The following is a 26,831-nucleotide window of genomic DNA, read 5'->3' on the forward strand; positions in this document are numbered from 1 at the left end:
TTATTTCCCTGTGTGGTTCATTTCAATTAGCGACTTCTATAAAAATTCGCTCTTTATTGTAACAAAATGAAGTTGTGACTTGAAAGTACTCATTGAAGAAATATTAGTAACCATCACTCAGCTTAAAATATAAAAATATTCAGTCAAAAAAATTGAGAAAATTCTTCTTTTCGGAAATATATCCGAAAACTGCAGTATGTCATTCCATTTCATTCCCCTAAAATCTCAAGAAAAATTAGAGCTCGTAAACATTTTTCCAGAGCAAAAACACACTCTACTCTGTATACTCATGCTTTTGCAAAAGCTAACGTAACAATGAAAAAAATGCCTATAAATAAAATGTATTTATGTGCTGCCTAGACAAGGTAACAATTAAAATTCTTAAACGTAAAGTTAGTGAATGAAAAAGTTGAAATTAGGTAAGCAAGTGTACGTTCCTGATATGCCCCTTATCATGAACAGGGTATTGGGGTTCGTTTTTTATAAAACGGCCCGTTGGAGTTGGGCGAATTTAGTCTTACCGCGACTCTCAATCAGAAACGATGGCAGCCGTCCGCAGTTAGCCAGATTTACACACCGCTAAGCAGATGCACTAATAGCTACTTAGTATTCGGATTACGCAGCGAGAGTGACGACGGCTTTGAAAAAACCCGTTTTGTGGCACACACAACAAACCCAATAAAACACTCATTAAGTTCGAAGCGAAAACAAATAATTATAATAAAGGTGAATTAACAGGCAAAACACGAAATCAAGGCAGTATAACTCTGACTCTACATACGAGAAAATGATTTATAGTGATATTTGCACAAGTGAATGAAGCGTACTTTTTACTCTACTTCAAAGTGAATAAAAGAGTCTGGGTGACTACTAAATATAGTGTTTTTATGGCGGGATATTATATGCGTACATACATATATAACCCTGGTTTTTCCAAAAACCAAGCGATTTTAATTTATAGTCGATTAACGTTCACGAGTTCTGGCCAAATGCCATTCAGATAGTGCTATCAACACTCGATTACCCGTAAAAGACCTCCCAACGGGGAAGTTTACTAGCCTGAATGGGATTTACAGCCCAAATATATCACCAAAACCACTTCAACTGGCTTATTTATACCACTTAGGGCGTTACGTTGTTTACAGCCAATTTTCCCAGCACCCTTTAGCATTCGTTTTAATTGCCGGAAACCCGTGAGTGTCAACTTTCCACGTGTTGATCAACGGAAATGTCATTGACATTGCCGAGTACGAATGCCAAGTGCAATAGCCAAGTGCCGATCCACGAGTTTACAAGACGGGGTTTACCGTGGGTTTATCGCTGTTTTCAAGTGGGCACAAGTCGTCCAAGTTGTCGGGTCTTGATTTAGTTGGCCAAAAAGTGACTTATCTTAGGCCGTTAGACACTTGTCATATCAGCCCACTCGATGGTTGAAATCATTTGATACAGATTAGGCTAAGATTACGGTTCCTTTGGTAGACCAACACTGAGAAAAAGCGGAAATGTGGTTATTAAAAACTGAGTAAATCCATGAGAAGTCGATTTTCTCAATGTTCCGGTTGAGGCTAACTCTTTTCTAACATTTCTTATAACTTCTAATTTATAAGCGTTGCAAGTGTTGTTATAGATACATCGGGTAGTCCAAGTTTTTCGGAACGTAAATTTACTGTAGTTACTTGGTCTAAGAAAACGTACCATTAAGGTTTCAAATAATCTAACAAAGGCAAGCTTCTTATTATTTACTTTAAGGTTTACTCTCACTTTACATTTAATAAAAGATATTGTAATTTACAAATTGGGGAAGTACAACTTTTTCGAAACGATAAACTGTATACTTATCATTAAATAGGCCTTTATTTAATTTCAAGTGCAATCAACTCTTAACCGGACATTGGGCAAACTCTGCCTAAACCTATCTTAATGGTTTTAGTTAATCTAACACGCTTTATTTAAAGTTCCGTTTAAAATTACCTCTTAATATACATTTAATAAAACACTAAAGTTTTTCGAAACGATAAACTGACAAGTTCGCATTAGATATACTTTTACTCGACTTAAAGTGAAGGGGAGAAAGACTCACAAAACAATTTTCATTGACAAGGGTTTTTAAAGATACGTAATTTTGTATTTTAGATGACAGACGACGGTTCCAAGGGGATCTTAAACAATGGCTATGAAATGGAACACGTAAGTTTTCCTTAACCCTATGAAATGACTATCATTAAAATTAAATCAATTTCTTCAGAGAGAGCTAGAGATTCTGGACTCTGATCAGTTCAAGGAACTGCCTTTGGATAATGCCAAAAATCCGGTCGAAGAGAAGAGTTATTTGGAAAACAATCCGAAAGTGGCGCGTATTTTGAGGATCTCGATTTATGTACTCATTCACCTGGTTGTTGTGGGCTACTTTTCTTATGCCACCTACCACTATCATGACATCAGTAAGTAAATTCTTATATTATAAACTAGAATGTATATTAAATGATCCCTTTCAAAGCAAATTACGAATGTGGATGGTCAGGATCCACAAATCCGTTGTGCGGCATTAATTTCTGCTCCGGATATGGAATGCTCTTACTCCTGCTGGGCTTCATTTACTTGGGCCTGTTTTACTACTACGTATTCAAGCCCATGGTGGGGCTTAAGCTACACCAGAATTTCCTGAAGCCCATGAGCAAGAAGTGGCACGCTTTTAGCCGGACCAGGTAGGCTAGGTTTTAATTAATTAAATTTTGCTGTTATAATTACCTGTCGTTCTTCTTTTGCAGGGTTATGTCACTGGTCAGCATTGCCATACTCCTGGCCCTTTTGGCCATTTTCGTTTACTTCGAGACCCGCAACGAGCCGCAAAAGCTGATATCCCTGGTGGCGCCCTGCTTCTTTATCCTGTGTGGCTACATCTTCTCTACGAAACGCAATGCCATCCAGTGGCGCATCGTGATTACCGGGATTACGTGCCAGTTCCTGCTCGGCATCTTCTGCATTCGCTGGGAGGTGGGCCGCAAGATCTTCGAGTGTTTAGGGAACAAAGTGGCCACATTCCTTGGATACGCCACCGACGGAGCTCTCTTCGTATTTGGCGAATATCTGGTGGGCGAGGAGGTGTTCGCCTTCGCCATCTTGCCAGTGATCTTCTTCTTCAGCTTCTTCATCTCCATATTGTACTACATGGGTGCGATGCAATGGGTCGTGATCAAGCTGGGCTGGATCCTGCAACAGATCCTGGGCACTACCGTCTGCGAGAGCGTGACGGCGGCGGCCAACATATTCCTGGGCATGTCCGAGAGTCCGCTGCTCATCCGGCCGTATATCAACAAGCTGACCAAGAGCGAGATCCACAGCATTATGGTGTCTGGCTTTGCCACGGTATCGGGTACCGTGCTGGCGGCTTACCTCTCATTCGGTGCCTCGGCCGCCCATTTGATCACCTCCTCGGTGATGGCAGCCCCCGCCACGCTGGCCATCTCCAAGCTGTACATGCCGGAGACGGAAGAGAGTCAAACCACGTCGAAGTCTATAGAGTTGGAGAAGTCGTAAGTGCCATACGGAGCCTCAAGTGTCATTAGTATACTTACATTGTTTTTTGAAAATTCCTTCTTGCAGGCAGGATTCGTCCCTGTTGGATGCCGCATCTAGTGGAGCCAGCAATGCCGTGCCCATTGTCTTGGGAATCATTGCCAACATAGTGGCCTTTGTGGCCTTCATCGCTTTCCTCAATGGTGTGGTTAGCTGGTTTGGGTATCTGGTGGGTCTGGAGGAAATCGACTTCGAATGGATATTCTCCAAGCTCTTCATACCGCTCGTCTGGGCGATGGGAGTACCCAAAGACGACTGTAATATCATTGCCAAGGTGGTGGCCACCAAGACCATAATCAATGAGTTTGTGGCCTACGAGCGTCTGGGCCAGTATATCCTGGACGGTCAAATCACTGTAAGTTATCTAGAGACTGGGGGGAGTGTGCGATATGTATTTTAAATGTATCTTAAATTACAGGCTCGCAGTGCCGGAATTGCCACATTTGCCATCTGCGGCTTCGCCAATCCCAGTTCCTTGGGCATCCTCATTGGATCCCTCAGTGCCATGGCTCCCCATCGTCGTGCCACCATCACCCAAGTGGCCTTCAGAGCCTTTGTCGTTGGCAGCATCGTTTGCTTCGTGTCGGCCAGCTTTGCAGGCATCCTCCTGCAGGAAGATGAAGAGCAGGCCACCTACGCCAGGATCTTTGAGAAGTTGGGTCGGCGGAATGGCACCCTTTTGCTGGCAGGCAGCTTAAAAGCGAGATAACAGAGCCAACTTAGGAAAATAATAAACATATTATTTATTAAATATCAAATGACGGGGTTGGTTTATTTACAGGCTTTGTATTATAAGATTCTTAACACTAATGAGGAAATTCGATCTCTCTCGCTCACACAAAGAGCGTAAGTGTGCGTACAGATCTAGAACGCTGTAGACGTAAAAAAAGGAAAAGGCTCTATAGAAGATCACCATCAAAAACGAAGATTCATATTGCTCTTTACGAGCTGTTTCATATCCTTTTCACTGCGTACTTTGCAGGGGCCACTGTTGTGTACATCCTCTATGGTAAGCGTTTCGGTATATTTGAGTTTCGAATACGATGTGATAGGTGGATAATTATCAAATAGGAACTCCGCCGAATGCTTTTCTCCCGAGACGGAGGAGAAATACAAATTCGTTCGTTTTGACGAGGCTACGGACTTATGAAAATTCTGGAATCTACATACGATTTCAAAGGGTATATATAGGCTTAATTCAAGGTAATATACTGCTCAGATTGGCAATAATTTTTCTATGTAGCTCTTTGTCGGCGGCATCGAAGCTGTCCCTGCTGCATTGTTTTAATTCTAGGGAGCCTTCGTACAGGGCCTGCAGAAGTTTTCTGGGCGTATTTTCTTCCGTTCTTTTACGCTTTAGGCTGGCTTCCGGTTGACACTTATGTTCGACCTGGCGGGAATAGCTTGATTTGCCAAGTTCCTGGCAGGTAGCATCTACAGCGGAGGGTAGGTCTTCACGTTTTCCCACCAAGGCTTCCAACAGGGGCTGCACATCGCCACTGATGGTGTGACGTGCACTGAATGCTCTTAGTTGGGCATCTGTGCTGGACTGGCAAGCGGCGAGGAACTTCTGTCGCTGCCAGTTGGTGCAGCCAATGACTGGAGCGAGGCCCCGCAAGACCAGCAACTGAGTGGCTTGATCCGAAGCTAACACAAGTCTGAAGTACGAACTGATAAAGGTTGAGCCCTTATCAATGGCCATCAGCTGCTTGGCCATTTCAGATGTCCGCTTGAGCCACGAGCCACAGTTGGTCTGACCTAGTTGCGCCAGAATTTCCAGAACTGCTATCTGTGGGCAAAGCGAGGGTTAAATAAGAGTTCGGATAGAGTGGAGCGGATACTAACGATTTCGTAATAATTGGCTATTTCTGTTGGAACATCATATGAAATATCCTCCAGGTGCTTCAGCAGGTGGCGTCCTATTGGATCCCTGGAGCCAGTCACCGCCGACAAATATCGATAGTTTCGGATGCTCAGGCTGGGCAGTTTCTGACGACTCATAATGTGAAAATATTTAAGAAATCTCTGCACGTGCCATTGGCTGGGATTGTGGGAGAACAAGGCATAGGAATTGCTGCACTCATTCCAGAAACGAGCAGCGTGCTCTATGGCCTTGCTGTCCCATCCGTTGTTTACTTCTTTCAAGCTGCAAGTGAACGTTTAGTTGGCATAAATAAACAGATGTGAGAACGCAATTACTAACCGGAAGCACAGCATGAGGACATCGGCGCACGCTTGAGATGAGACTAAATCCTTTTGAAATAGCCCAGCACAGAAATAGTTAAAAAGAATATCATTATCCAGCAAGTACAAGAGACTACCAAAAGCTTCAATTACTCTATCGTAATTCTCCGCATGCACAAAATTAGAGGCATCTGTAAGATTAGTTAACGGTTTACCGAAGTTTATAATTGAGCGTCTTAAAGAAATCTCACCCCTAAACAGGTACTCGAATATTCTTTGCAGTGTTTGGCAAGTATTTGGCGAGACTGCCGTATTGTCCGTGCATACCACAGTGACAAAGCTCAGACAAAGGTTGAAGGAATCCTCACCCGCAACCAGATTATTGATAAAATCCTGAAGAATATATATATTTGTATAGAAATATAACACACACATGTGCGTTTCCTTTACCTCTTGAAAGTCGGGCAAGAAATAAACAAGCTCAAAAAGTTGCATGGTATACGGTTTTACGTAAGTTGATAAGAGTGCAGGAATATCTTTCCCCAAATCATGGCTGTGTGCTCTGAAAAGGGAATTTAGGGATAGGTATATAATTATTTAGTGGCACCCGCTTACGGTTCACTGAATAGTTCCAGGAGGCAAGAACCAACGGCTTCAGAAAAATGCGTCGTGACACCAACTCTGAAAATCTCTTGTATCATTTGCAGGTAAGTTCGTGTAACCTTTAAGTAATCTTCTATCTTCTCCAACGGGATAGCAAGGGTTTCCTGAAAATCACAACTTTATATCAGCTGAAATGAGTAATTAGCTTTTGCTAAAACAAACTTTGTTGTGAACGGTCTCCAAGTGGCTGCAAACTGTGTCACAAAGGTGCACCAGTGTGTCCTTTAGCCACTCGGGCATAGGCTCCGGCTCCGACTCCTTCCTTGGCTGCTGTTTTATTAACTCCAAGTAATGCACGCACATAAAGGTCACTGTCTCGCTGGTCCTTATTGATACCTGCACATGGGTAATCCTTTGTCCAAAATATTCGGCAATGGCAGTCAGTTTTTTTATCACTGAAAAACGTCAGAGGTTAACGAGTGCTAGAAAACTGCACTTTAGTAAAGGAACTTACCGGGAGTAATACGAGTGTTTACAGTTTTGGCTTCAGCTGTGTTATCTCTTAGAAGGGAGAGCACAACCAAATGTAGATCGATGCAGATCTTTAAGGTACTTCTACAGATGAATAAAATATTAACCTAAGATTTGGATTTAAGGGTTTATGTAGCTCACCGATCGCTAGGAAAACTTTTGATCATGGTTAAGAAGAAAAAGGCCGAGCTATGCACTAAACGTTCGCCGCCCCTCAGTAAATGATCCTTATAGACTGTGACAAAGTTAAGAGCCTCGGTCACAATGGCAAGACCATTGTATTTCGGATCAACTGTAACCTGAAGACATTAGGTAAATTAAACGAGTTTAGTGAAAGTAATTATTCAATACTAACCCTTTCCAGCCAGGACCACATTTCCTTGATCGCATTGACGCAGCACACCGCCTCATCCACATATGATCTTAACAACTTACTTAGCCATAAAAGCAAAACATCCTCTAGACTCGCAGAATCGTTTGTCAGAGATTCATTGCAGATCCTGATGGCGGTTTGCACGTCCACCAACATGATGATATCTTCTTGGTCTATAGCCTGCAGCTCGCTGAAGGACACAATTAGAGCATCTACCGACATTTTAAAGGACTTTACAGAATCTATAGTTTTGTGTGTTTATAAAAATATTGCGCCAGCTCGATTAAGTGCTGCCAACTCGGGTACCGATATCAATATTCCAGAACGATATCGATATTTCTTCAATATTCGATAAGAAAAAACAGCTGTGAAAAGTAAACAGCTGCCAACACGTGCACGTTGTTTTCATTCGTTGAATTTCGTTGTATTTTAAAAAATGCAGCGAAAGGAAGTAAATCCCTTCCAGGCACTGGGCCTGCGACCTTGGCTAGTAAAGCAGCTCACCAAGCTAGGTAATGCAAGTCATCACTGGTCCAGCTTCTTTAGCAAAAGTCTAATTATATTTTACTCAACTTTAGGCCTGAAAGGAGCCACTGCCATCCAACAAAACTGTATTCCGGCAATCTTGTCGGGCCAGGATTGCATCGGAGCAGCCAAGACCGGTTCGGGAAAGACCTTTGCCTTTGCACTGCCCATTCTAGAGCGCCTAAGCGAAGAACCCGTGAGCCACTTTGCATTGGTGCTGACGCCCACACACGAGCTGGCCTACCAGATATCCGAGCAGTTCCTGGTGGCCGGACAGGCTATGGGAGTGCGCGTATGCGTGGTTTCCGGTGGCACCGACCAGATGATCGAGAGCCAGAAGCTTATGCAGCGACCGCACATAGTTGTGGCCATGCCGGGTCGTCTGGCAGACCACCTCACCGGCTGCGACACCTTCTCCTTCGACAATCTTAAGTACTTGGTGGTTGATGAGGCCGATCGCATGCTAAATGGTGACTTCGATGAGAGCCTGGCCATCATCGAACGGTGTCTGCCCAAGACCAGGCAAAACTTGTTCTTCTCCGCCACCATGAAGGACTTTATGAAGGAGTCCAGCATATTTCCCATCGCCAAAGATGTAAGTTAGTTTTTAAGGATGTTTTGGACTTCCGTTGACAGACCTTTTCTATGTGCAGTGTATGGAGTGGTCGCAGGACTCCGATGTGGCCACGGTGGACACACTGGATCAGCGCTATCTGCTGTGTGCCGACTATGATCGGGACATGGTGCTGATTGAATCGCTGAGAAAATACCGCGAGGAGAACGAAAATGCCAATGTGATGATCTTCACCAACACAAAAAAGTAGGTGACCATCAGTGGAAAGAAGATATTCCGTGGTAAATACTTCATAAATACTTTCAGATACTGCCAGCTCCTGTCGATGACACTAAAGAGCATGGATATTGACAATGTGTGCCTACACGGCTTTATGCGGCAAAAGGAGCGTGTGGCTGCCCTCAGTCGCTTCAAATCGAACCATATTCGCACACTGATAGCCACAGATGTGGCTGCCCGAGGTCTGGACATACCCAGTGTCCAGTTGGTCATCAATCACATGCTGCCACGCACACCCAAGGAGTACATCCATCGCGTGGGCCGCACAGCAAGGGCCGGACGCAAGGGCATGTCCATTTCCATATTCCGCTTTCCGCGAGACCTTGAGCTGCTGGGCGCCATCGAGGAGGAGATCAACACAAAGCTCACCGAGCATCCTATTGACCGTGAGCTTTCAAACTTAAGTTGACTCAACGTTTTTTGCTAGAGCGCCTTATCCTTTTAGAACGCATGGTGGAGCGAATTTTCATGCAAGTGAATGTGACACGCCGCGAGTCAGAGATGCAGTTGGACAACAATGACTTCGATGAGCGTGCTCAGAACTACAGGCGCAAGACTTGGATAATGGAGGGCAAGGATCCGGATGAAATGGAAGCGCTGTAAGCTCCTCAAAGAACTATGTTCATTGGACCCCCTTAACTTTCTGTATATTAATGCAGCTATCGTAAAAAGCAAAAGGATAAGCTAAAGGAAATACGACGGAAACGGAAGCAGCAGCAGGCCGAGGCCGCAGCTAGCGAAGAGGGAAAGGCACTACTTCAGGATGAGCGATTCAAGTCTGTGGACAGTGCTCGCTTTGAGAAGAAGAGCAAAGGACGAAGTCAAACGCCGAGAGCTGAGACCGAAAAGAAGCCACTGAAGCGGCTCAACAAAGGCAAACCCAGTGCCCAAAAGGTCAAGACAAAACAGAGAACAAAAGTTCAGGGAAAGATGAAAAAGTGATTGTTAAATATACGTTTATGTTATAGCAAAACAACTTTTGAGCTTACACCGCATTATGCGCCTATGACACGGCATAAAATTTGCTGTTAAACCGATCAACTTTTTAATGCAGTGTCACACCTGCCGCTTAAGTAATTGCAAAATGCATACTAAAATAATTTCAAAAATTCAGACATGCTAGCTAGGGCTAGAAAACAAGGCACTTGGGACGCATCACTGTACACATCGGTCGTTAGTCTAGGGCGATGGTCAGCAGGGCATCCTCGGGATGGACCTCCAGCAGGGCCTTTGCGCCGTCGTTGAAGGGATACATAATGCTGCCATCTATAACCAGGTCTGGAAAAGTGAAATTATATATTAATTCTTGTAAGGGAAGACTTTTCTCTCTGTGAAACTCACTGGCATCGAGGCAATGCGACTTGACGAACACACTCTGGCCAAAGTCGCGCTCCTTGAAGGTCTTCGGCATGGGCCAAACTCCCACGCAAATTTGCTCCCGGACCGAGTAACAGAGCCGCGGATCGTCGGGTGCGAAGAGCAGGTTGCGGTTATACTGCTGGGCAATCTCCTCCGAGCTCGCCAGCAGTGTCGACAAATCCGGCAAACTACTGTTTGGCAGTGATTTCAAAAGATCCTCCACACATCGGCTGGTAATGCGATTGATGCTTGTGTGCCAGGACGTTGAGCCCGTGCCGGTGCTGACACAGAGCCCTGAACACTTTGTCTTGTTCACCACATCCTGGTGGTCCAGCACCAGTTGCAGGTGGGAAACTCGGGCTGAGAGGTGTTCCCCAATGAAGACCTATGAACAACACGGTTGAAATTAAAAAACCTTTTGCTTCCTTCTGGGATATCGTAAGAAATACCTCATTGAGAGCCAAGTAGGGAAGAACACGTTTCATTCTGGCCTTATACTTGCGGGCCATGTTCTGGTCCAGCAGTTCAGGCTTGGTAGTCACCTGCTCCATTTTAACCTCAATATGCCGAAAGAGGTCTGTTGATTCGGGGATCTCACCGTTGTTTCCCAGAAACGTGGTGCGAACCCTCGAGCGATGCATCCACTTGAAGTCGCCCTGTTGGGGATTCCAATATGTTCTATAAATATTTTAATTACCTTCAAGAACCAGGAACTTACACTTTTAATGCGTGCCACGGCATCGGCTGGATTGTCCGAATAGTGTTTGGGGAGCATGAGCCGCCCCTCCGAGTGCAGCGGATCCGAATTGAAGCCCACAATCGGTGTCTTCTGCTGGCTTAGCGCGAAAAGCGGACTAGCACGGCCGGCGGATAGAAGGAACGTGCCATCGCCGCCCACCGGCACGATGACGTCCGCCCATCTCATGACATCCTTGCTCAACGAGCTTCTAAATTCAAGTCTGCTCGTTTAGTAAAGTCAACACAACGGCGGAGATACGCAAGAGTGTGAGGAGTGGTGAAGATCAATTGTAGCGGATAGTAGTCACAGATCGGAGATACATATAAAGTATAGTATGTGAATGTGACGGGGCGCTAGGACTAGCATACAACACAAAATATGGGAAGATCAGTGATGGGAGGACCTTAAGATCAAGTCAGTCTTGCAAATAAATATGTATTATACTTATATTATTTCTATAATGAAGATTTTTTAAATATAAATCATAAATTCTGTTGCTAAGAGCCAAAAAATGAAGCCTGCTGCACTTGACTTCTGACAAAGTATCTGTGATAGCCATCTCGATTTCCGTGGATTAACCGAAATTGATCTCAAATAACCCTAACGATACCATACCCTATACCCTTCCCATCACTGTTGAGGTGTACGCAATGAATATGGGTGTGTACGCACCTGCTGGCCATCTTCACCTCACAACCCACGTCCTGAAAGCTCTGCACGACCCGCTTCTCAAAGTCCTTGTGCAGATTGTGAAGGTACAGAATCATCTCGACGTCGGTACCACGGTCCCGCAGCTTCTTCTCCAGTTGCTCCCGCGAGAGCTGTGGATTTCGCTGCTGTTCGAACTCATAGCGCGATAACTTGGTGACCACCAGGGCTCGTTTCAGCTTAAAGTTGGTAGGCGTAAAGTTGGCATACTCTGAAAAGGCAGAAACGCAGGGATTTAGTTAGTCCGATCCTTGTGATGCCCCGGTGGCAGGCAATTTACTCAACCCCTTTGATAGAAACCTTCTGGAGCCCATAACTATTATTACGCCAACAAAAAAACAATCAAAATCGATTGGAATCACCCGGAACGGCTGATGACTTCTGTCATTTTAATGGAAAATTCCATTTTATCTGGGATATACAGATAGTTAGTAGCTATTACAGTATTTCAAAAGAAGGGTAGAAACAGCCTCTACATCTTCAATTGATATTTAAATAGCAATATCATCACAACTTTTCATTTGTGAACTTTCAGGGAATAAAACCGGAACAATATGCACCATCACAGTTCAAGGTCCAATCATATATGGACAAAAACATATTCAGTCCCAGCACTGTATCCTGAGAAAGTTCATCACGACAAAGAATTTGGCGAATAAAGTATTTACTGATTATCTACGGCTTGGTCGTCAGCGACGACGATTAAGGCCTGTCAAGGCGAGCCTACGAGATGGTGATATAGTATTATGTTTATTCCCGCACATGCCGAATGCTGATAACAAAAGCGGCAACGAAAACACAGATAGGTGGCAGGTGATGTGTGTAATGAGTGTACATATCGCTGAAATTGCGCCTTCCCTCCGACGATCCTTATCCCTTACCTTTGGCAAATTGCTGCAGCAACTTCTTCGACTTCAACATACTGGGCACTAATGGCACAGACGAACAACGCACATTTATGGAACTTAATCTTTTATTTCATATATTATTATTCCGAGTCGGTGGATTTACTAAGCTCTACAGGTAACTAAATGAGATTATTCTCTGCTGCGATATTTGGCCTTTAAACCAATTAAAAATTAACAAATTAGATTGCCCTCAGTTAGGCGTTGTCCTACATTCGACAAGGCACATACATATGCGTACATATGTCTAATAAGTTGAGGTTAACGTTTAGAACGATCCGGAGTTACGGTCACTGCTCACTATATCCCGCTAGTCGTTCGTTCCCGTCCAGCATTTTTTCGCGTCCACGCTCCGACTGCTTCGCAGATTAACTGATTGAATACTACTCTATATTCCTCTTCGGTGTTCCTCCATCGGCACCTCGCTTATGTATGAAAATTCGCCTTCGCTGTAAAATTATCGCCGTTTGTTTCTATTTTCGTCCGCTTTCGCTTCTCACATCTCGCCCGTCCGTGCGTACTTTTTGTTGTGCATTGCTGATAAGCGGCACAGCCTGTCTTATCAGCCGAAATATGTATTGTATGGATAAGAAGCTCCCTCCGTCTCCGTCGACAACTAAATTCAATCGGTGCCATTCACAGCCCTCGACACATTCTTCTTCTTGCCTCGCGGCGTCGACGCGCAATTCACACACACAAGTGGTGCTTACCGCCAAAACTAAACAGAATTTAAACGCGTATCTTAAACTAACTTAAAACTTGAAGTATTTGGCTGTCTAGTTAAAGCCCTCCGGTTGGTCGTATATATGGGACTGCCCTCCGGCTGCATTTCCCGATTTCTTACTCTGGAATGGATAAGTATTAGGAATTAGCTAAAAACAGATGGGGTCATCTTACCTTAAAATACTCGGGAGTTTCTTGAGTGTCGATATTGCTCACTGTCGTCATCATCAAACTCACATGGCGCGCCACCTGCTGGACGGTGTAATTGTTTAATTCCACTTGGTGGCCCGGATTTGGCTGAGTGTTAAGCTGAGCTTGAGCACCATTGCCAGCGTTCAACGATGGCCCTGGAGTTTCGAAGCTCACGTACGATTGATTAGGGACGCGGCTAACGGCCAGATTGGCGACCGAGTCTATCATCGAGGTGACGGTGCTTGAGTAGAACATATCCGGGGGATTCTGTGGAATAGTCTGCAAATTATTCGTATGATTCATTAGTACGTTGGGTGGCTGATCCACAGTATTGTCCCTGAAGGAGTTATATGCATAGCGCATATGTTCCTGCATCATGAAGCGTGCCTGCTGTTGTTGCTGGTTTTGGTTAGCACCCAGGTGATGAATGGTGTTTCCATTGTTCTTGCGGGGCTTCTGGTTTCCATTTCGCTTGTTCCAGCGGTTTTTGAAATTGAGTCGGGACTTGACGTTGCTCTTTTGGCCAACATTGGGGCGCGCAGTGTTGGCGTTGGGACGGCGGCCCTGGACGGAGTTGGAACTCTCGCTCTGCCACGACGTTGACTCGTCGCAGTAGGTCTTATTAAAGTCATCCATCTCGTAGTTCATTTGACTCACGTTCGATTTAAAATCGCTGTCGGCGCTGCAGTTCAGTGAGTTCTCCAATGACGCGCTTGTTCCAACACGCTCCTCGTCATCGTCGCTATCGCCATCTTCGTCCTTGTAGGAGCGCACGTTACCAGGCTGGCGGTGGCCAACCTGCCGTTGCTCTGCCTGCCTGGTCTGACCCTCTTGGGTGGGGCCTGCCTGATTACTATGTGTGTGGAATCTCGCTCCAGGGTAACTCGGCGGTATAAGCGGTTTCGGATGAACACAGTTTTTCCAGTATTCATCTGTAGGGTCGGAAAACACATTTAGACGGGCTTTTGCTTGTATAAGAACCTGCAAACCCACCCAGTGGCAAAATTGCCCCGACGGCGTTAAAGGATGTCATCGTTGTATCCAAGTTTTATGCCTTTTTAATCAATTAAACCAGAATCTCCGAATTAAAACTCTCTCCACATGAAAAAAGAACAGTTAGAATTGTCGCGCTGATTAGTGCTGGGTCGGCGAATATTATCGATACATCGTGGGCGGCGTTAGCTTTTTTAGCGGGATCAAGCGGCCTCAAAGACATTACAATTCCTGCATAATTCAAGCAGATGTAAATTAGCAACTATAAAAACAAACTTAAAATATTTATTTATATTATTAATTATTTTGAAGATTTACAGTACTTTGACAAAAATTAATAAATACAGCCTGGACATTCCCTTAACGTCTGAATTACTAATAGTATCGAGATGTATCGCTATACTTAGCCGATATTTTCAACCTCGGAGTCCCCTAAATGATTGATAATATCGCATAAAAAAATTTTAGTTGTCGATATTTTCAGTCATTCAGTCGTCAAGAAAAATAAACTAAAATGCTGAATTGCCAATGTTTTTGATATTTTAAAATATTAAAAATATTAATATTAATTATAAATTCCGGAATTCGGTTTTGTGAATTCTAAGGACTGAACCAGTAAAAAAATTAATTTTGTTTAAAATAATAAATGTCATATTTTCAAAGAACACCAAAAAGCTCATATTTAAATATCGAAATATAAAATTGAAAAAACCATAAACGGTATTCTTTTGTGCAGGTCCAAGTATTTTTGTTTCGATATATCGGTATGGAAGAAAAATAGATAGTTCGATACATCGATATTCTTTACATTTCTCATCTCTTTTGCAGCCAACTTCACTTCTGTCACTTTTTCGAAAAACGTGGAGCGAGTTCGTTCCCAAAATTAGACAGAACTGAAAATGTAAGTATATACTGTATAGAATCACTTAAGAATAGCCGGAGATTGCAGCGATTATAACTGCGAATAGAGTTCGATTGGCTTGTTTGCAGAACTCAATGTTGCAAGATTAAGTTGTGGTGTGCAGGGCAATCTTCTTTACCGATTGCGGCTCGTTTGCTATCACGTGGTTCTGTCAGGATGCCCTGCACCTTCGACAAATTGTTAAAAAGTAAAACCAGTGCTAAAAGATGCTTTTGGTTATGTTTCAGGTGATGCAGACGTCTCGGTGTGCTGTGTCTATGTACCGGCAATATGTGAAATAGTAAGTTAAATATATTAATTAATATTAATTCCTACGGGCGAACACGAGTCGCTGGTGTAAAGAAACTCAACTTTAGCTAGTGCTTTTTTACTTGTTCGCAGACAAAAGTACTTTGCCCAAGCATAACCCAAATTCGAAATACCTGAATTTGCGGTGCATATTTTTTCGTAAAGTCGACATTTGAAAATCCTATAAATACGTGTTTCCCCTTGTTTATGGAGTTACTCATGTACACATTTCTTTTTGCAGAAACAAAATGGAGGGTCTTTCCCGAACACGTGTCTCAGGAAAATGTACTTCTCTGAAGGTTTGTATACAAATAAGATTTTCCTAAAAGTGATGAATGAAACTTTCACCATCTTTCGACTGAAAAATGTATTGATGTTATATAAGTTTTCACTGATTTTTTTTTTTCCATTTTAAGTTGTCATTTTAAGACAATATACATTTCTTAGAAGTGCCTTTTATCTTTTTTACTTTTATACTTTTAGGGATAAAACATTGGAGATGTCAACTTGTATTGCTTCTTGGAACAATATTAAAAAAAAGGTATGTATTTTTAGTTTAGACTAAAAGACATCTGGCAGCAGCACTTGTGATGAATTAAACTTTCACCATCTTTCGACTGAAAAAAATTTATTGATGCTATATAAGTTTTCACTGACTGTGCTGCCAATGCTCTAAAGTATTGTCTTTCCAAAAAATAACTGTATAAATATACATATAATCGATTATTTTTCATTTCAGTTCAAGCAAGTAAACTCGCGAGATGATTAAAAAAAATCCCATAAATTGATCAAATAAGGTAATTATTCTTATAAAACCAAATAATATAGCATTACTTTGTCATTCGATGATGATCTATTATTCTATTTTCTGACATCTCTAATGAACCGTTGTGATTCAAAACAGTTATAATTATTTACTGAAGTTTTCCAATATAATTATAGTATTATTTTTGTGATGGTCAAAACTGACGAGTATTTTTTATTTTGCAGATCTCTTGAGGATTTAACTGGGAATGACATGTTTCGATGAACTTATTAAAAGAAAAGGTAATTTACTGTATAATTTAAAATACACATAGAAATCCAATGATGCTTATAAATTTTCTGACATCTCTAATGAACCGTTGTGATTCAAACTTTTTAAATATTTAATTTACTGATGCTTTCAAGAGGTTTAAGAAATATTTTACATTGATTTAGCTAATTTGTGGTCTCTTATTTTTTCCAGGGGTTCGAAATATAGAGGAAACCGAATATCGTGCCTTATCCGATTGGACATTCTAAGGTTAGTACTAATTTCTTTGATTTCCTTTGATTACGACTCGATGATGATCACTTAAACCATTCACAGACACCATATAAAAGTCAAGCGCTGACAAGCTTCTTCAATATTCTTTTGGAGATAGGGAGTCTTGCTTGGCCGGTTATGGGCCCTGGTTAAAAACTTGGCACTGAGCCTTACCATCTTTTATGAATTTACCAATCATTCTTGGCTAGTTTACTTATTATTCTTTGTTCTGTTTTTTGCAGATATGACCTGGAAGTCTCAAGCCGCAGCTTTACTTCAATTCCCAAAACACTTTAAATAAAAATTACTTTTCAAATGTTAAAAATCGTTTTTTACTAAATTTGCACGCTCTCGAAGTGCCAATTCCTGGTCTTGCTTGGCGATCATTCGATCGCCCTTGGACTTCTTGCCTATGCCCAGCTTGGGCAGGCCGCGGTTCAAGCCTTCGAGGAGAACGCACGCCTTGCACGGCTGCTGCGAGGAGACGAAACTGCACCGAGTGCATATGCCGCGCACTGGCTTTTTGACGGTGTCCTTAAACCGCAGCTGCTCGCCAGAGTAAATGATGTCCATTATGACAGCGGGCCGCACCTTTTCCAGATCCTTGAGGAAGGCTCGTGCATGGCCGCGATAAGCGTTGGGGGCAAAGACGCACTCCGTCGAGAAATACACCAACTTCTTGTAGTGTGCGTACATCACGATCTCTTTTTCGTAGCTGTACTTGAGTGGCTTCACCCGGGGTATGGAGTCCTCTCCGCCGCCGGTCCGAATGTCGGTGCAACGCCTTAGGCGAGCGGTGTCCCCACGAAGCACGTTCATCAGCACAGTCTCGGCGATATCGTCGGCATTATGGCCGGTGGCTATGCTGTCCACACCCAGCAGCTTGGCCCCGCGATCCAGTGCCTGTCGCCGAAAGACCCCACAAAACGTGCAGTTGTTTGAGCGCCCGATCTGCGCCACAATCCGGTCCATCGTCCAGCCGTACAACTCCTCGTAGGAGATGATCTTTAGGGGCATCTGATAGTCGTCACGGTTCTGCTTGACAGTCTCCAGGCTGTCGTCCCGATATCCAGTGATGCCTTCATCTATAGAAAGCAGCACCAACTCCAGGCCGTAGTCATGGCGTTCATTTAGCAATTTCAAGCTGAAACAAAAGGGATTAAGACGATTAAAAGGGTGAGGGATACGGTAATCTGGTTACCTACACATGCGCCAAGACTGTGGAATCCTTGCCTCCACTAGCAGCCACGGCAACCTTCTCGCCTCGCCGAAATAAGTTGCTGGAGGAGATCGTGTGATGAATCTCCGCCTCGAAGGCGGCGAAGAAACACTCTTTACACAGCGCATCGCCAGTTTTGGGACGCTATGGACAACATATGCAATTACGAGGAGATGTTTAGTTTGGGATATAGTCAAGGACTCACCTTTAAGGCAGCTCGATTGCCACACTGGGATTTGCAGTTTATGGGCATTTTAAATCACATTTATTTCACAATTTATTTATTGTGGCCAGTTCCATCTGTTTTCGGCCCCTTTCAACACTGATTTTCCGCACACATTTTGCAGCACTAAAACGAACAATTTGTAAAAACTAAACGCATAAACATAACACGCAATGAGTGCCGGAAAGGAGCTGAAGGCCCTGCTAAAGGACATTCGGGAGACTATCAAGCTGGGCAAGCATGCTGAAGCCATACCCAAGTGTCAGGTGACTTCTCCGGTGCAGGATATCTTATATTTTCGCCTTACAACAGTGATCATTGCAGCGCCTACTAAAAGAGGACCCGAAAAATGCAATGGGCTACCTGTTGCTAGGCGCTGCCTTCCAAAATCTGGACAAAGCTGAGGCGGCCAAGAACCTACGAAAATGCATCGAGTACACGGAAGGTCCGCCCACTGCGGCGCTCCTGGGATTGGCCAATTGCGCGCCCAGCGGAGAGCTACCGGAGATCTATGATCAGCTGGCGGATCTGCAACCGTAAGGAGTAGTCGAAATACAAAAGCTGTATTTTATCTTCAAATTGTAGGGAACAGTCGCTCGACTTTTTGGAGAAGCTTTTTACCCTGGCATCCGATGCGAGTGTGGCCCCAGCTTGCTTTGCCGTACTGAAGAAGAGATCCCAGAACGCAGAGGACAAGAATTATGCTAAAATCCAGGAATATCTGGGTCGCATTTGGTTCGCAAATGATTTCGAAATCAGCCCAGAGGATAAGACACTAGTAAGGCACAACTATTTTAATATTATAAAAGAAAAATCCTACATTATTTCTATCCCAAGTACAAAGCAACGATGGAAGCCCTGCTGATTACTTCGGAACCAAGTGCGCAGAGCGTCGTGTACAAGCGCTACCTGAAATGGCTGTACAAGGAGAAAGATTACACGTCCTGTGTCCGCCACGCCTGCAACATGACCGCCTCCCATCCCAAGGACGTATACGGGTACGAGTGGATATGCAAGACGTACTGCGAAAACCACGACAAACCCAACAGCGATCTGTGGCAGCCGGAACTGAAGCATCCCATCCAGGTGTACGCCGAGCAGTTGCTGGAACTTAATCCAAACTCCAATTTGGCTCTTCTCATCCGGGCCCTGGATCTCTTTGCTGAGGGGCAATTCGTTTCCGCCAGACAGTTGGTACTGCGGGCCCAGCAAAGTCATCCCACCTACAAGGAGACCTTAGATTTGCTGGCGCGCATTCACATGGAGCTGGGAGCCTATAAGTTAGCCGCGCAGCTTTGGCAGGAACTTGGCCAGGAGCACGGAGACTATGCCGAGTGCTTATCCCATGAAATGGATTCTGCCAAACTAAACGAAGCGGTTAGGCTCCTGCAAACACTCGAAAAGACCGAAGGAAATGTTAAAGTTTTGGCACGGTAATTTTGTAGGATTTTTCTGGTTACAGATTGAGCAGAAATTATTGACCAATTTCCCTTGCAGTTGCTACTTTAAGCTTGGTGAGAAGCAACTACTGAAGGATTTGCCCTTGGATGAAGTCTCCAAGGCAGAATTTCTTTTGTAAGTAAGGACCAGTAACCGTATAGCCATCTTACAGCTCTTTTCTGTAGATCCCCCACCGAAGCTCTTCAGGCAATTGGCAGCCACGAGTCCTTTGACGCCCTTTTGCTCTGTGGCAAGCTGCACATGCAGCTGAAGAACTACACGGACGCCCTGAACAGTATACTGAAGGCCACTCGACTGCGTCCTCACTTTGCCGAGTGCTTCGACTATCTGGGCAGGCTGTATCCGCTGGCCACAGGCGACTTGGCTCGGGCTCGCAAGTGCTACGAGAAGTGCATTAGCCTCAACGGCCTAGCTGAGGAGGCGGTGGATGCCCTGAGCTTTATCTACCAGGAGCTGGGCGAGGAGGAGCTGAACGAGACGTTACTGCTGAATACGCTACGGCACCTAAGCACTGACGAGTCCATTCGCCTGCAGTATAAATTGGGACTGCACTTCCTGCAAGTAAAAAAGTGGGATAATGTAAGGCATTAGCTAATGATCTCAGAAGCCCAGTATTATAATCCCTATATTGCAGGCAATCCAATGCTTTCGCATTGCCATCAAGCACGACTCTCGGTGCATGGTCTACTGGGAGTCGCTGGGCGATGCCTACGCGGCGCGTGGTTCCTTCAACTCGGCCATTCGGGTCTTCCAGAAAATCCTCGAGCTTACCCCGGACAACAGCTATGCCCTGCTTCAGATAGCCTCCATCAAAACGGTGCGGATGAAGCAAAATACAAATCGGAACTATTTATTTAAATTTGTATTCCAACTTACAGACCATTCGCATGTATGCCGAGGCCATTGAAGACTTCGACACGCTTCTGAAAGGCAATCCTAGCTACCTGCCGGGTCTGCGAGGCGCTGCGGAGGCCCACATGGGTATGGCCAACAGTCTAAAGACTCAGAACTTGTACGGCCGGGCCAAGCAGCATTTTCAGCTGGCAGTGGTACATCTTCAAAGGTTGGTCTTGCATCTCATCCTCAGTCAATCCGTATAGAAATGTATTTTTCAGCGCTTTCCTCCTGCCGGATGCACAGGGCATGGTCTGGCTGTGGCGTCTCATGGCTAGCGTGTTCGTTCAGACAGCCCAACTACCTCAATCCTTGGCCAACCTGGATGTGGCCGGCACTCTGGCCAAGCGTGAGGAATCCATTGCCTATCTTTCTCGCAAGGACCTCCTGCTGTTGGCCCAGCGCTTCTATCTGTGCGCCTTGAAGCTAAAGCAGAACACCTACTTGTGGTACGAATTGGCGCTGGCCTGTTACCACAGTGCCATCTTCATTCCCGAGGAGGCCAAGAGCCATTTGGAGACCGCGGAAAAGGTGTGCAAGATGGCCATCAAAGAGCGCGGCAATCGGTGGCAGAATTGGAATCTACTCGGTGTAATCAACATGCATGCGGAGCACGAGAATCTGCCGCAGGCCCAGCACTGTTTCATCCAGGCGGTGGAGCTGGAAAGGAAATGTTACACTGCCTGGACCAATCTCGGGGTACTGTACGTTAAGTTGGGGCAAGTGAGAATGGCCAACGAAGCTTTTACCAGGGCCCAGCAGTCCAGTCCCATATATGCCAATGCCTGGATAGGCCAGGCCATGGTGGCAGAGACAATTGGGGACCGGGAAGAGGCTTTCGATCTTTTCCGGCATTGCCAGCAATTTGAATACCACCCGGAGGCGGCACTGGGATTCGCTCACTGGGTGTGCGAGGTTCTCACGGATCCGGACTCTCGGACCAAGCCGCACATCCGGCATGCAATCGAACACATGTACGCGGACGTTTACGCTCTGGACGCCATCAACTGGTACGTGCAAAACGAGGAGGCGGATGCCAGCATTGCATCACTTACGTTCCAGGGATTTCTGTGCGCCCGCCAAAAGCTTTACGTTCAAGCAGTTGAGGCCTTTACCCGTGCCTGCAAACTGTGCGAGCCTGGAGCTGATCGGGACAAGCTGTATACCAATCTGGGTTACCTTTATCTGAAACTAGACCAGCCGGATCAGGCGGTGAACGCCCTGAACACAGTGGCCCATGCCACTTTCAAGCCGATAATAGGTCTGGCCCAGGCATACTACCGCTCCGGACAGCTGCAGGAGTCCTACTCGATCTACAACACAGTGCTGGGCAACGTTGTGGGTCAAGATGATGACAAGGCGGCCACCATCCTGGTGGCCATGGCCTCTATGATTTACGCATTCCAGGGCGAGGCGGACACCAAGACCCTGCTCTACCAGTGGTGGGTACCATACTTTCTGTGCATTTAGTTGTGTATTTTATTAATCTATGTTTTCTTCAGTGTCCTGCTGAAGGGAGTGCCGATCCAGGCGCTGTATTCATCCTACGCTTTGGGCATACTTCACCGGGACAATGAGTTGAGCCGGACGATAATGACGGAGCTGAGTGCGTACGCTTTCAAAGAGGAGTATTGCGCGGATGTGTCCTACCTAACCGCTCACTATATCCTGATAAATGTAAGCTCACCCGCTGGTGCTTCTTTTATGTTTCTCAACCAAAGGATTCTTTCAGGAAGGAGCCCGGAAGGCATTGTCTTATCTGCAGACCCGTGTCCGCATGTTTCCCCATTCTTCGGGTCTCCGCAAGTTGTTCCTCAAGTTTTTACTTGACTATTTCGTCGAAGATCAGTTATACCAAGTTGCCACCTCAAATACGGCTTTAATGGCCCTTAAGCTGCGCCACACCAATCTGCAGAATAGGTAAGACATCGGTTTCTGTTAAGTACGGTTTTCAAAGATTAAATTACATGTCGTTTTCTAGCATAACGGCCAGTGAGGAGGCTGAGACTACCATCTATGCCAGCCAGGCGGTTAGTTCAGTGGACAAGACCTGCTCCCTGAAGTTGGTGCAGCGCGCCATCCGCTTGAATCCCACAGACAGGAAAGCCAGACAATTACTCTTCTCCATTGCGGCCCATTAAATATATAAGGTTTTAATAAAATGAAATAAAAATACACAAAAATACAAGTTAAAAAAAAAATAATAATAATAAAAAATTTAAAAAGTAGAAGAAAGTAGTGCTGAAAAGCGCCTAAAGTTCGTAATTGTGCAGTGTTGCGAAACTTTGATTACCAGTGTGACCAAAGTATTCGACACGGCCACACTGCATCGGGGGTGAAGCCAAGTCGACGAGAAAGAAAAGCCAACAAAAAGAAAAATATGTGTGTGAAATAGTGAAAATCCGAAATAAATAGCAGCGGTAGCGATCGAAAGAGACAATGTGCCGAACCGTTGGCCAGAAATACTGCCTCAAATCGCTGTAAGAGCAGCGGAGCACCCGATGCGTGTGCACCGCCCTGCATACCTGCATATGAAAACCTGCTGCCACGGCCGTAATTACAGTTAGACACTAAAATAGCAGCACGGCCAGGTTGCGACTTGTGGTAGATTGGGAGTAGGGAGAAGGGGGAACCTAAGCGGGGATTTACCCACGCACGCTCGCCAACTGCAATGGAAAACGAATCCGTCAAGTCGGAACACAGTGGACGCTCCAGACGCTCGCGGAATCACAACAACAACGGCGGAGGGGGAGGAGGCGGTGGTGGTGGTGGTGGTGGTGGTGGAGGAGGAGGAGGCAGCGTAAACAACGGCTACCATAGGGAACGCGACCGATCGCGTCACTCGCACCGCAGCACGCACTCGTCCAAATCCGGAAAGGGATTCCAGCGCGGCGACATGGCGCCGTATCAGACCAGCGTAAACATGACAGGTTAGTGTTATGATTTTGATTCTGTAATGCAGTCAACTTACCAGATATCTATTTACCAGATGACAGCCGCGATGGCCAGGAGGTCATTGAGGTGCAAATCCTGCCGCAGGACGAGAACTGGGGTGAGAATACCACCGCCGTCACGGGCAACACCTCCGAGCAGAGCATATCAATGGAGGACATCAACAATATGTGGCACCGTGAGAACGATAAGGGCTTTGGTTTCGCCTGCCGCCGCTACGTAGAGTCTAGCTTCTACTTTCTTCTCGGCTGCGCAGCCTTCTTTTCGCCGGTGGCCATGGTGGTAATGCCTCACGTGGGCTTCTTCCCATCGGCCTTCGATCATTCGGAACTGACGCAAACGGTGCGCACCCAGCTTTTGGCTTGCAGCGAGCAGTGCAAAGGCCAGCTAGTGTCGCTGGCAGCCCGATTGCTCCTACTGGCCATCGGCCTGTGGGCGGTGTTCATGCGACGCACCTCGGCCAGCATGCCGCGGATTTTCCTGTACCGCGCTTTAGTGCTCATGCTTGTCACCATCTGCACTTTCGCCTACTGGCTCTTCTACATCGTGCAGGTCACGAACGTTGCCAAGATCGTGGTGGAGACTGGCGGTGATCGCGTCGACTACAAGTCGCTGGTGGGCTATGCCACCAACTTTGTGGACACGCTCCTGTTCATCCACTATGTGGCCGTGGTATTGCTGGAGCTGCGCCATCAGCAGCCCTCCTACTACGTGAAGGTCATCCGCTCGCCGGACGGAGTGTCGCGCTCGTATATGCTGGGCCAGCTGAGCATTCAACGGGCGGCCGTGTGGGTGCTGCAGCACTACTACGTGGACTTCCCCATCTTTAACCCGTACCTGGAGCGCATACCCATCTCCGTCTCCAAGTCGCAGCGCAACAAGATATCGAACAGTTTTAAGTACTATGAGGTGGACGGAGTGAGCAACTCGCAGCAACAGAGTCAGAGCCGCGCCGTGCTGGCGGCCAATGCCCGTAGACGGGACTCGTCGCACAACGAGCGATTCTACGAGGAGCACGAGTACGAGAGGCGCGTGAAGAAGCGCCGAGCTCGCCTCATTACCGCCGCCGAGGAGGCCTTCACCCACATCAAGCGCATCCACAACGAACCAGCACCGGCACTGCCGCTCGATCCGCAGGAGGCTGCATCCGCCGTGTTTCCTTCAATGGCCAGGGCCCTGCAGAAGTACTTGAGGGTGACCCGTCAGCAGCCACGGCACACCTTTGAGAGCATCTTGAAGCACTTGGCGCACTGCCTGAAGCACGATCTGTCGCCGCGTGCCTTCCTGGAACCATATCTGACCGAGTCGCCAGTGATGCAGAGCGAAAAGGAGCGCCGCTGGGTGCAGTCATGGTCGCTGATCTGCGACGAGATTGTCTCTCGGCCTATTAGCAACGAGTGCACGTTCCAGCTGATCCAGAACGATGTCTCCCTTATGGTCACCGTCCATAAGCTGCCGCACTTCAACCTGGCCGAAGAGGTGGTGGATCCCAAGAGCAACAAGTTTGTGCTCAAGCTGAACTCGGAGACCTCCGTATGACACCACCACCAGCAGCACCAGCACAATGGTCCGCCGATAATAACGCCCACGCACAGCAACCAGACGCAGTCGTCCTATCTGCATGTGTTTGTCTGATGACCCAGTGTTTTCCTCTTCCCACATTTCCAATCCCATCCTCCCATTTATCAATATTTGTTTTTAAACATTTTTCCAGTTTGATTTAGGTTTTATTTTCGATTTTCAAGGTTCTTATACATCAAAATCAATCAAATTTCACAATCAAAATACATTTTGTAATCAAAAAAGCTGAGGAAACTATAGTTTTATACATCTAGAAATCGAAAATATTGTGTAAAATGAAAAAATCCTAAGAGGCCCCCTTGCTCGTTTCCACACGAAACAAGATTATCAGTACTTATCAGCTATAAACTTGAACTTATTGCCAGTATATCAATGCTCAAAAGCCCAGTGTATCATCCTAGGCCTCGACTCGAACACATATCACACGTCCCCTTGATAAGCAACCATGACTTAAAAGTTCCCAAAGTATTAATTATAAGAATGACGATCACACAGATATCAAACTCTTCAATGCAGCTCTTTTATACAAGTTTTTAATTTAGGAAATATATATTATACGTAGGGTAAAGTTGAGCTTAATCGTTTCGAAAAATTCCAAATTTTTAACCGTGAATATTCGTCACGTTTAAGCCCCATCAGCGGAGAGAAAGATATATTCCAGATGGAATTTTTAGATAGGACTGGGACTTGCGCCAACAGTGGAGGTAGCAGTGGCATCTTCCACTCTTGGCGCGACTCGATAGGATTTTACAGACGCAAAACAGCGGATTTATGAACCCGAAAACTAACTCTCATCTGCCAGAAAACTACAACTCGAATGCAACTGATGACAAATACATACTTTAAGCAAAGACTGCCTGAATACTATGCATTTTATACACCACAGACACGAATTGCCAACAGCCACTAGCAGGTGTAGATGTACTCACCTGTGCATAGCAACCATAGTATATAGCAATACATATATATACAGAAGCTCGTGTATTTTTAGAAACAAAATTCTAGTGATAAGGACCTCCGAATTCGTATTCGAACTTATATGTGCGTTCCAGTGAACAGGCCTATCTATAGCTATTTACAAAACTACTTACTTAGCGAACTTTTGCTTGAGGTTTGAGTTTATTTTCGTTTCTAGCTAAAAATGCTTTACGTCAAGGCACAATCTTTTTACACCTTATACCAATTACAATACTGTAGCAATTACTTGAAGCAATTGGAGAGAACAAACCATATTTATTGTATTACCTTTCAAACTGTAACTGTTGTAACTGTAATTAATGCTTATGCCGTCAAATAAATTGAGCCCACTTTTTTAACAGCTTTATACGTCGTCAGTGTGTTTGTTCTACGATGGCAGTCCGCACGTAATTAATTCATAAACTCGGCGTTAGTTAAGGCAACGCCCGAAGCTGACCTTATCAGCGCCTGATTAACCAGTTCCTGATAGCGATAGCCCCACATCTGCTGATTTACCATGCATATACTACGTATATATTGCACACAAGAACAATAAATGAGAATTTGATTTAATCGCTCATCAATCAGTCCACCAGCCGAGTGGATTTAGATTCATCAATATCGCTGACACTCAAGTTTCCACGATAACACCTAACAAGCGCAATTAATTCAAGTGTGCTTAGTCGTTCAGTCTCCCAACTCATCACAAGATAAGGAGCCATCCAATTAAGGGAGGGGGGTATGGTATTTAAATGCCCAATATCTTAAGAATACTTTGCCAA

At 45.3% G+C, this 26,831-nt stretch overlaps 8 protein-coding genes, 2 long non-coding RNA genes and 4 other non-coding genes across 17 annotated transcripts; 9 read left to right on the forward strand and 5 right to left on the reverse strand.

Moving 5' to 3' along the window:
- The first annotated feature begins 527 nt into the window (after positions 1 to 527).
- LOC108078401 (Concentrative nucleoside transporter 2) lies at positions 528 to 4,334 on the forward strand. The gene is made up of 7 exons (XM_017172258.2): positions 528 to 726; positions 2,134 to 2,187; positions 2,246 to 2,441; positions 2,498 to 2,705; positions 2,769 to 3,533; positions 3,604 to 3,931; positions 3,995 to 4,334. The coding sequence occupies exons 2-7, from the start codon at positions 2,134 to 2,136 to the stop codon at positions 4,283 to 4,285; spliced, it is 1,842 nt and encodes a 613-aa protein (XP_017027747.1). The 5' UTR covers positions 528 to 726; the 3' UTR covers positions 4,286 to 4,334.
- On the reverse strand, positions 4,328 to 7,549 carry LOC108078400 (uncharacterized). The gene is made up of 10 exons (XM_017172256.2): positions 7,250 to 7,549; positions 7,036 to 7,193; positions 6,878 to 6,978; positions 6,586 to 6,818; positions 6,376 to 6,527; positions 6,211 to 6,322; positions 6,012 to 6,153; positions 5,780 to 5,951; positions 5,422 to 5,722; positions 4,328 to 5,365 (listed from the first exon to the last, which is right to left on the reverse strand). Exons 1-10 carry the CDS (start codon positions 7,487 to 7,489, stop codon positions 4,775 to 4,777), a joined length of 2,202 nt encoding a protein of 733 aa, XP_017027745.1. The 5' UTR covers positions 7,490 to 7,549; the 3' UTR covers positions 4,328 to 4,774.
- A 92-nt stretch (positions 7,550 to 7,641) lies between these two features.
- Dbp45A (putative ATP-dependent RNA helicase Dbp45A) lies at positions 7,642 to 10,170 on the forward strand. Its single transcript, XM_017171750.2, has 6 exons — positions 7,642 to 7,779; positions 7,846 to 8,387; positions 8,446 to 8,612; positions 8,673 to 9,031; positions 9,091 to 9,244; positions 9,305 to 10,170. Exons 1-6 carry the CDS (start codon positions 7,704 to 7,706, stop codon positions 9,585 to 9,587), a joined length of 1,581 nt encoding a protein of 526 aa, XP_017027239.1. The 5' UTR covers positions 7,642 to 7,703; the 3' UTR covers positions 9,588 to 10,170.
- On the reverse strand, positions 9,585 to 12,472 carry Nadk2 (NAD kinase 2, mitochondrial). 4 transcript variants are annotated; one of them, XM_017171753.3, is made up of 6 exons: positions 12,333 to 12,472; positions 11,416 to 11,662; positions 10,723 to 10,951; positions 10,454 to 10,660; positions 9,987 to 10,389; positions 9,585 to 9,923 (listed from the first exon to the last, which is right to left on the reverse strand). In XM_017171753.3, exons 1-6 carry the CDS (start codon positions 12,370 to 12,372, stop codon positions 9,820 to 9,822), a joined length of 1,230 nt encoding a protein of 409 aa, XP_017027242.1. In that variant the 5' UTR covers positions 12,373 to 12,472; the 3' UTR covers positions 9,585 to 9,819. The 4 variants fall into 4 exon arrangements, with proteins under 4 accessions (XP_017027242.1, XP_017027240.1, XP_070140532.1 ...); XM_017171751.3 differs by having other exon boundaries at positions 10,723 to 10,963; XM_070284431.1 differs by lacking the exon at positions 12,333 to 12,472 and adding an exon at positions 11,737 to 11,822 and having other exon boundaries at positions 10,723 to 10,963.
- A 590-nt stretch (positions 12,473 to 13,062) lies between these two features.
- On the reverse strand, positions 13,063 to 14,452 carry Boot (Bootlegger). The gene is made up of 3 exons (XM_017171755.3): positions 14,265 to 14,452; positions 13,254 to 14,203; positions 13,063 to 13,201 (listed from the first exon to the last, which is right to left on the reverse strand). The coding sequence occupies exons 1-3, from the start codon at positions 14,302 to 14,304 to the stop codon at positions 13,133 to 13,135; spliced, it is 1,059 nt and encodes a 352-aa protein (XP_017027244.1). The 5' UTR covers positions 14,305 to 14,452; the 3' UTR covers positions 13,063 to 13,132.
- A 634-nt stretch (positions 14,453 to 15,086) lies between these two features.
- Positions 15,087 to 17,087, forward strand: LOC108078131 (uncharacterized). The gene is made up of 8 exons (XR_005991128.2): positions 15,087 to 15,165; positions 15,414 to 15,466; positions 15,716 to 15,773; positions 15,958 to 16,015; positions 16,214 to 16,271; positions 16,465 to 16,521; positions 16,703 to 16,759; positions 17,005 to 17,087. It is a non-coding gene; the product is annotated as an uncharacterized lncRNA (long non-coding RNA).
- LOC121503052 (small nucleolar RNA Me28S-Am982) lies at positions 15,798 to 15,877 on the forward strand. The gene has a single exon (XR_005991237.1). It is a non-coding gene; the product is annotated as a small nucleolar RNA Me28S-Am982 (small nucleolar RNA).
- Positions 16,057 to 16,135, forward strand: LOC121503053 (small nucleolar RNA Me28S-Am982). The gene has a single exon (XR_005991238.1). It is a non-coding gene; the product is annotated as a small nucleolar RNA Me28S-Am982 (small nucleolar RNA).
- Positions 16,314 to 16,399, forward strand: LOC121503043 (small nucleolar RNA Me28S-Gm3255). The gene has a single exon (XR_005991228.1). It is a non-coding gene; the product is annotated as a small nucleolar RNA Me28S-Gm3255 (small nucleolar RNA).
- Positions 16,555 to 16,638, forward strand: LOC121503042 (small nucleolar RNA Me28S-Gm3255). The gene has a single exon (XR_005991227.1). It is a non-coding gene; the product is annotated as a small nucleolar RNA Me28S-Gm3255 (small nucleolar RNA).
- On the reverse strand, positions 17,079 to 18,320 carry Ctu1 (Cytosolic thiouridylase subunit 1). The gene is made up of 3 exons (XM_017171756.3): positions 18,187 to 18,320; positions 17,968 to 18,125; positions 17,079 to 17,906 (listed from the first exon to the last, which is right to left on the reverse strand). The coding sequence occupies exons 1-3, from the start codon at positions 18,232 to 18,234 to the stop codon at positions 17,081 to 17,083; spliced, it is 1,032 nt and encodes a 343-aa protein (XP_017027245.1). The 5' UTR covers positions 18,235 to 18,320; the 3' UTR covers positions 17,079 to 17,080.
- A 10-nt stretch (positions 18,321 to 18,330) lies between these two features.
- LOC108078124 (superkiller complex protein 3) lies at positions 18,331 to 22,700 on the forward strand. Its single transcript, XM_017171747.3, has 12 exons — positions 18,331 to 18,470; positions 18,529 to 18,740; positions 18,790 to 18,982; positions 19,042 to 19,637; positions 19,702 to 19,779; positions 19,830 to 20,244; positions 20,300 to 20,482; positions 20,544 to 20,728; positions 20,781 to 22,001; positions 22,062 to 22,236; positions 22,292 to 22,479; positions 22,541 to 22,700. Exons 1-12 carry the CDS (start codon positions 18,378 to 18,380, stop codon positions 22,698 to 22,700), a joined length of 3,699 nt encoding a protein of 1,232 aa, XP_017027236.1. The 5' UTR covers positions 18,331 to 18,377.
- On the reverse strand, positions 22,333 to 23,664 carry LOC138928106 (uncharacterized). Its single transcript, XR_011444570.1, has 3 exons — positions 23,531 to 23,664; positions 22,527 to 22,681; positions 22,333 to 22,468 (listed from the first exon to the last, which is right to left on the reverse strand). It is a non-coding gene; the product is annotated as an uncharacterized lncRNA (long non-coding RNA).
- Vang (Strabismus domain-containing protein Vang) lies at positions 22,872 to 26,418 on the forward strand. Its single transcript, XM_017171748.2, has 2 exons — positions 22,872 to 23,489; positions 23,549 to 26,418. The coding sequence occupies exons 1-2, from the start codon at positions 23,231 to 23,233 to the stop codon at positions 25,048 to 25,050; spliced, it is 1,761 nt and encodes a 586-aa protein (XP_017027237.1). The 5' UTR covers positions 22,872 to 23,230; the 3' UTR covers positions 25,051 to 26,418.
- Positions 26,419 to 26,831: the final 413 nt, after the last annotated feature.

The sequence above is a fragment of the Drosophila kikkawai genome, chromosome 2R (genome assembly GCF_030179895.1).
Source record: "Drosophila kikkawai strain 14028-0561.14 chromosome 2R, DkikHiC1v2, whole genome shotgun sequence".
Taxonomy (NCBI): Eukaryota; Metazoa; Arthropoda; class Insecta; order Diptera; family Drosophilidae; genus Drosophila; species Drosophila kikkawai.

What these genes read in the sequence shown, in the direction of transcription:
- LOC108078401 (XM_017172258.2), top strand. Translation starts at nt 2,134, where the DNA reads ATGACAGACGACGGTTCCAAGGGGATCTTAAACAATGGCTATGAAATG. An exon ending in TCTATAGAGTTGGAGAAGTC is followed by an intron (nt 3,534 to 3,603) that starts GTAAGTGCCATA and finishes TCCTTCTTGCAG; the next exon opens with GCAGGATTCGTCCCTGTTGG. An exon ending in TCCTGGACGGTCAAATCACT is followed by an intron (nt 3,932 to 3,994) that starts GTAAGTTATCTA and finishes CTTAAATTACAG; the next exon opens with GCTCGCAGTGCCGGAATTGC.
- LOC108078400 (XM_017172256.2), bottom strand. Translation starts at nt 7,489, where the DNA reads ATGTCGGTAGATGCTCTAATTGTGTCCTTCAGCGAGCTGCAGGCTATA. An exon ending in TGGAGACCGTTCACAACAAA is followed by an intron (nt 6,528 to 6,585) that starts GTTTGTTTTAGC and finishes TGTGATTTTCAG; the next exon opens with GAAACCCTTGCTATCCCGTT. An exon ending in TAGCCAATTATTACGAAATC is followed by an intron (nt 5,366 to 5,421) that starts GTTAGTATCCGC and finishes CTTTGCCCACAG; the next exon opens with ATAGCAGTTCTGGAAATTCT.
- Dbp45A (XM_017171750.2), top strand. Translation starts at nt 7,704, where the DNA reads ATGCAGCGAAAGGAAGTAAATCCCTTCCAGGCACTGGGCCTGCGACCT. An exon ending in TATTTCCCATCGCCAAAGAT is followed by an intron (nt 8,388 to 8,445) that starts GTAAGTTAGTTT and finishes TTCTATGTGCAG; the next exon opens with TGTATGGAGTGGTCGCAGGA. An exon ending in CACCGAGCATCCTATTGACC is followed by an intron (nt 9,032 to 9,090) that starts GTGAGCTTTCAA and finishes TTATCCTTTTAG; the next exon opens with AACGCATGGTGGAGCGAATT.
- Nadk2 (XM_017171751.3), bottom strand. Translation starts at nt 12,372, where the DNA reads ATGTTGAAGTCGAAGAAGTTGCTGCAGCAATTTGCCAAAG. An exon ending in CCGTGGCACGCATTAAAAGT is followed by an intron (nt 10,661 to 10,722) that starts GTAAGTTCCTGG and finishes AATCCCCAACAG; the next exon opens with GGCGACTTCAAGTGGATGCA. An exon ending in CCTACTTGGCTCTCAATGAG is followed by an intron (nt 10,390 to 10,453) that starts GTATTTCTTACG and finishes TGTTGTTCATAG; the next exon opens with GTCTTCATTGGGGAACACCT.
- Boot (XM_017171755.3), bottom strand. Translation starts at nt 14,304, where the DNA reads ATGACATCCTTTAACGCCGTCGGGGCAATTTTGCCACTGG. An exon ending in CGGGGCAATTTTGCCACTGG is followed by an intron (nt 14,204 to 14,264) that starts GTGGGTTTGCAG and finishes CCGACCCTACAG; the next exon opens with ATGAATACTGGAAAAACTGT. An exon ending in AAACTCCCGAGTATTTTAAG is followed by an intron (nt 13,202 to 13,253) that starts GTAAGATGACCC and finishes TATCCATTCCAG; the next exon opens with AGTAAGAAATCGGGAAATGC.
- Ctu1 (XM_017171756.3), bottom strand. Translation starts at nt 18,234, where the DNA reads ATGCCCATAAACTGCAAATCCCAGTGTGGCAATCGAGCTGCCTTAAAG. An exon ending in GCAATCGAGCTGCCTTAAAG is followed by an intron (nt 18,126 to 18,186) that starts GTGAGTCCTTGA and finishes TGTTGTCCATAG; the next exon opens with CGTCCCAAAACTGGCGATGC. An exon ending in TCCACAGTCTTGGCGCATGT is followed by an intron (nt 17,907 to 17,967) that starts GTAGGTAACCAG and finishes CTTTTGTTTCAG; the next exon opens with CTTGAAATTGCTAAATGAAC.
- LOC108078124 (XM_017171747.3), top strand. Translation starts at nt 18,378, where the DNA reads ATGAGTGCCGGAAAGGAGCTGAAGGCCCTGCTAAAGGACATTCGGGAG. An exon ending in AAGCCATACCCAAGTGTCAG is followed by an intron (nt 18,471 to 18,528) that starts GTGACTTCTCCG and finishes TGATCATTGCAG; the next exon opens with CGCCTACTAAAAGAGGACCC. An exon ending in AGATAGCCTCCATCAAAACG is followed by an intron (nt 20,483 to 20,543) that starts GTGCGGATGAAG and finishes TCCAACTTACAG; the next exon opens with ACCATTCGCATGTATGCCGA.
- Vang (XM_017171748.2), top strand. Translation starts at nt 23,231, where the DNA reads ATGGAAAACGAATCCGTCAAGTCGGAACACAGTGGACGCTCCAGACGC. An exon ending in GACCAGCGTAAACATGACAG is followed by an intron (nt 23,490 to 23,548) that starts GTTAGTGTTATG and finishes TCTATTTACCAG; the next exon opens with ATGACAGCCGCGATGGCCAG.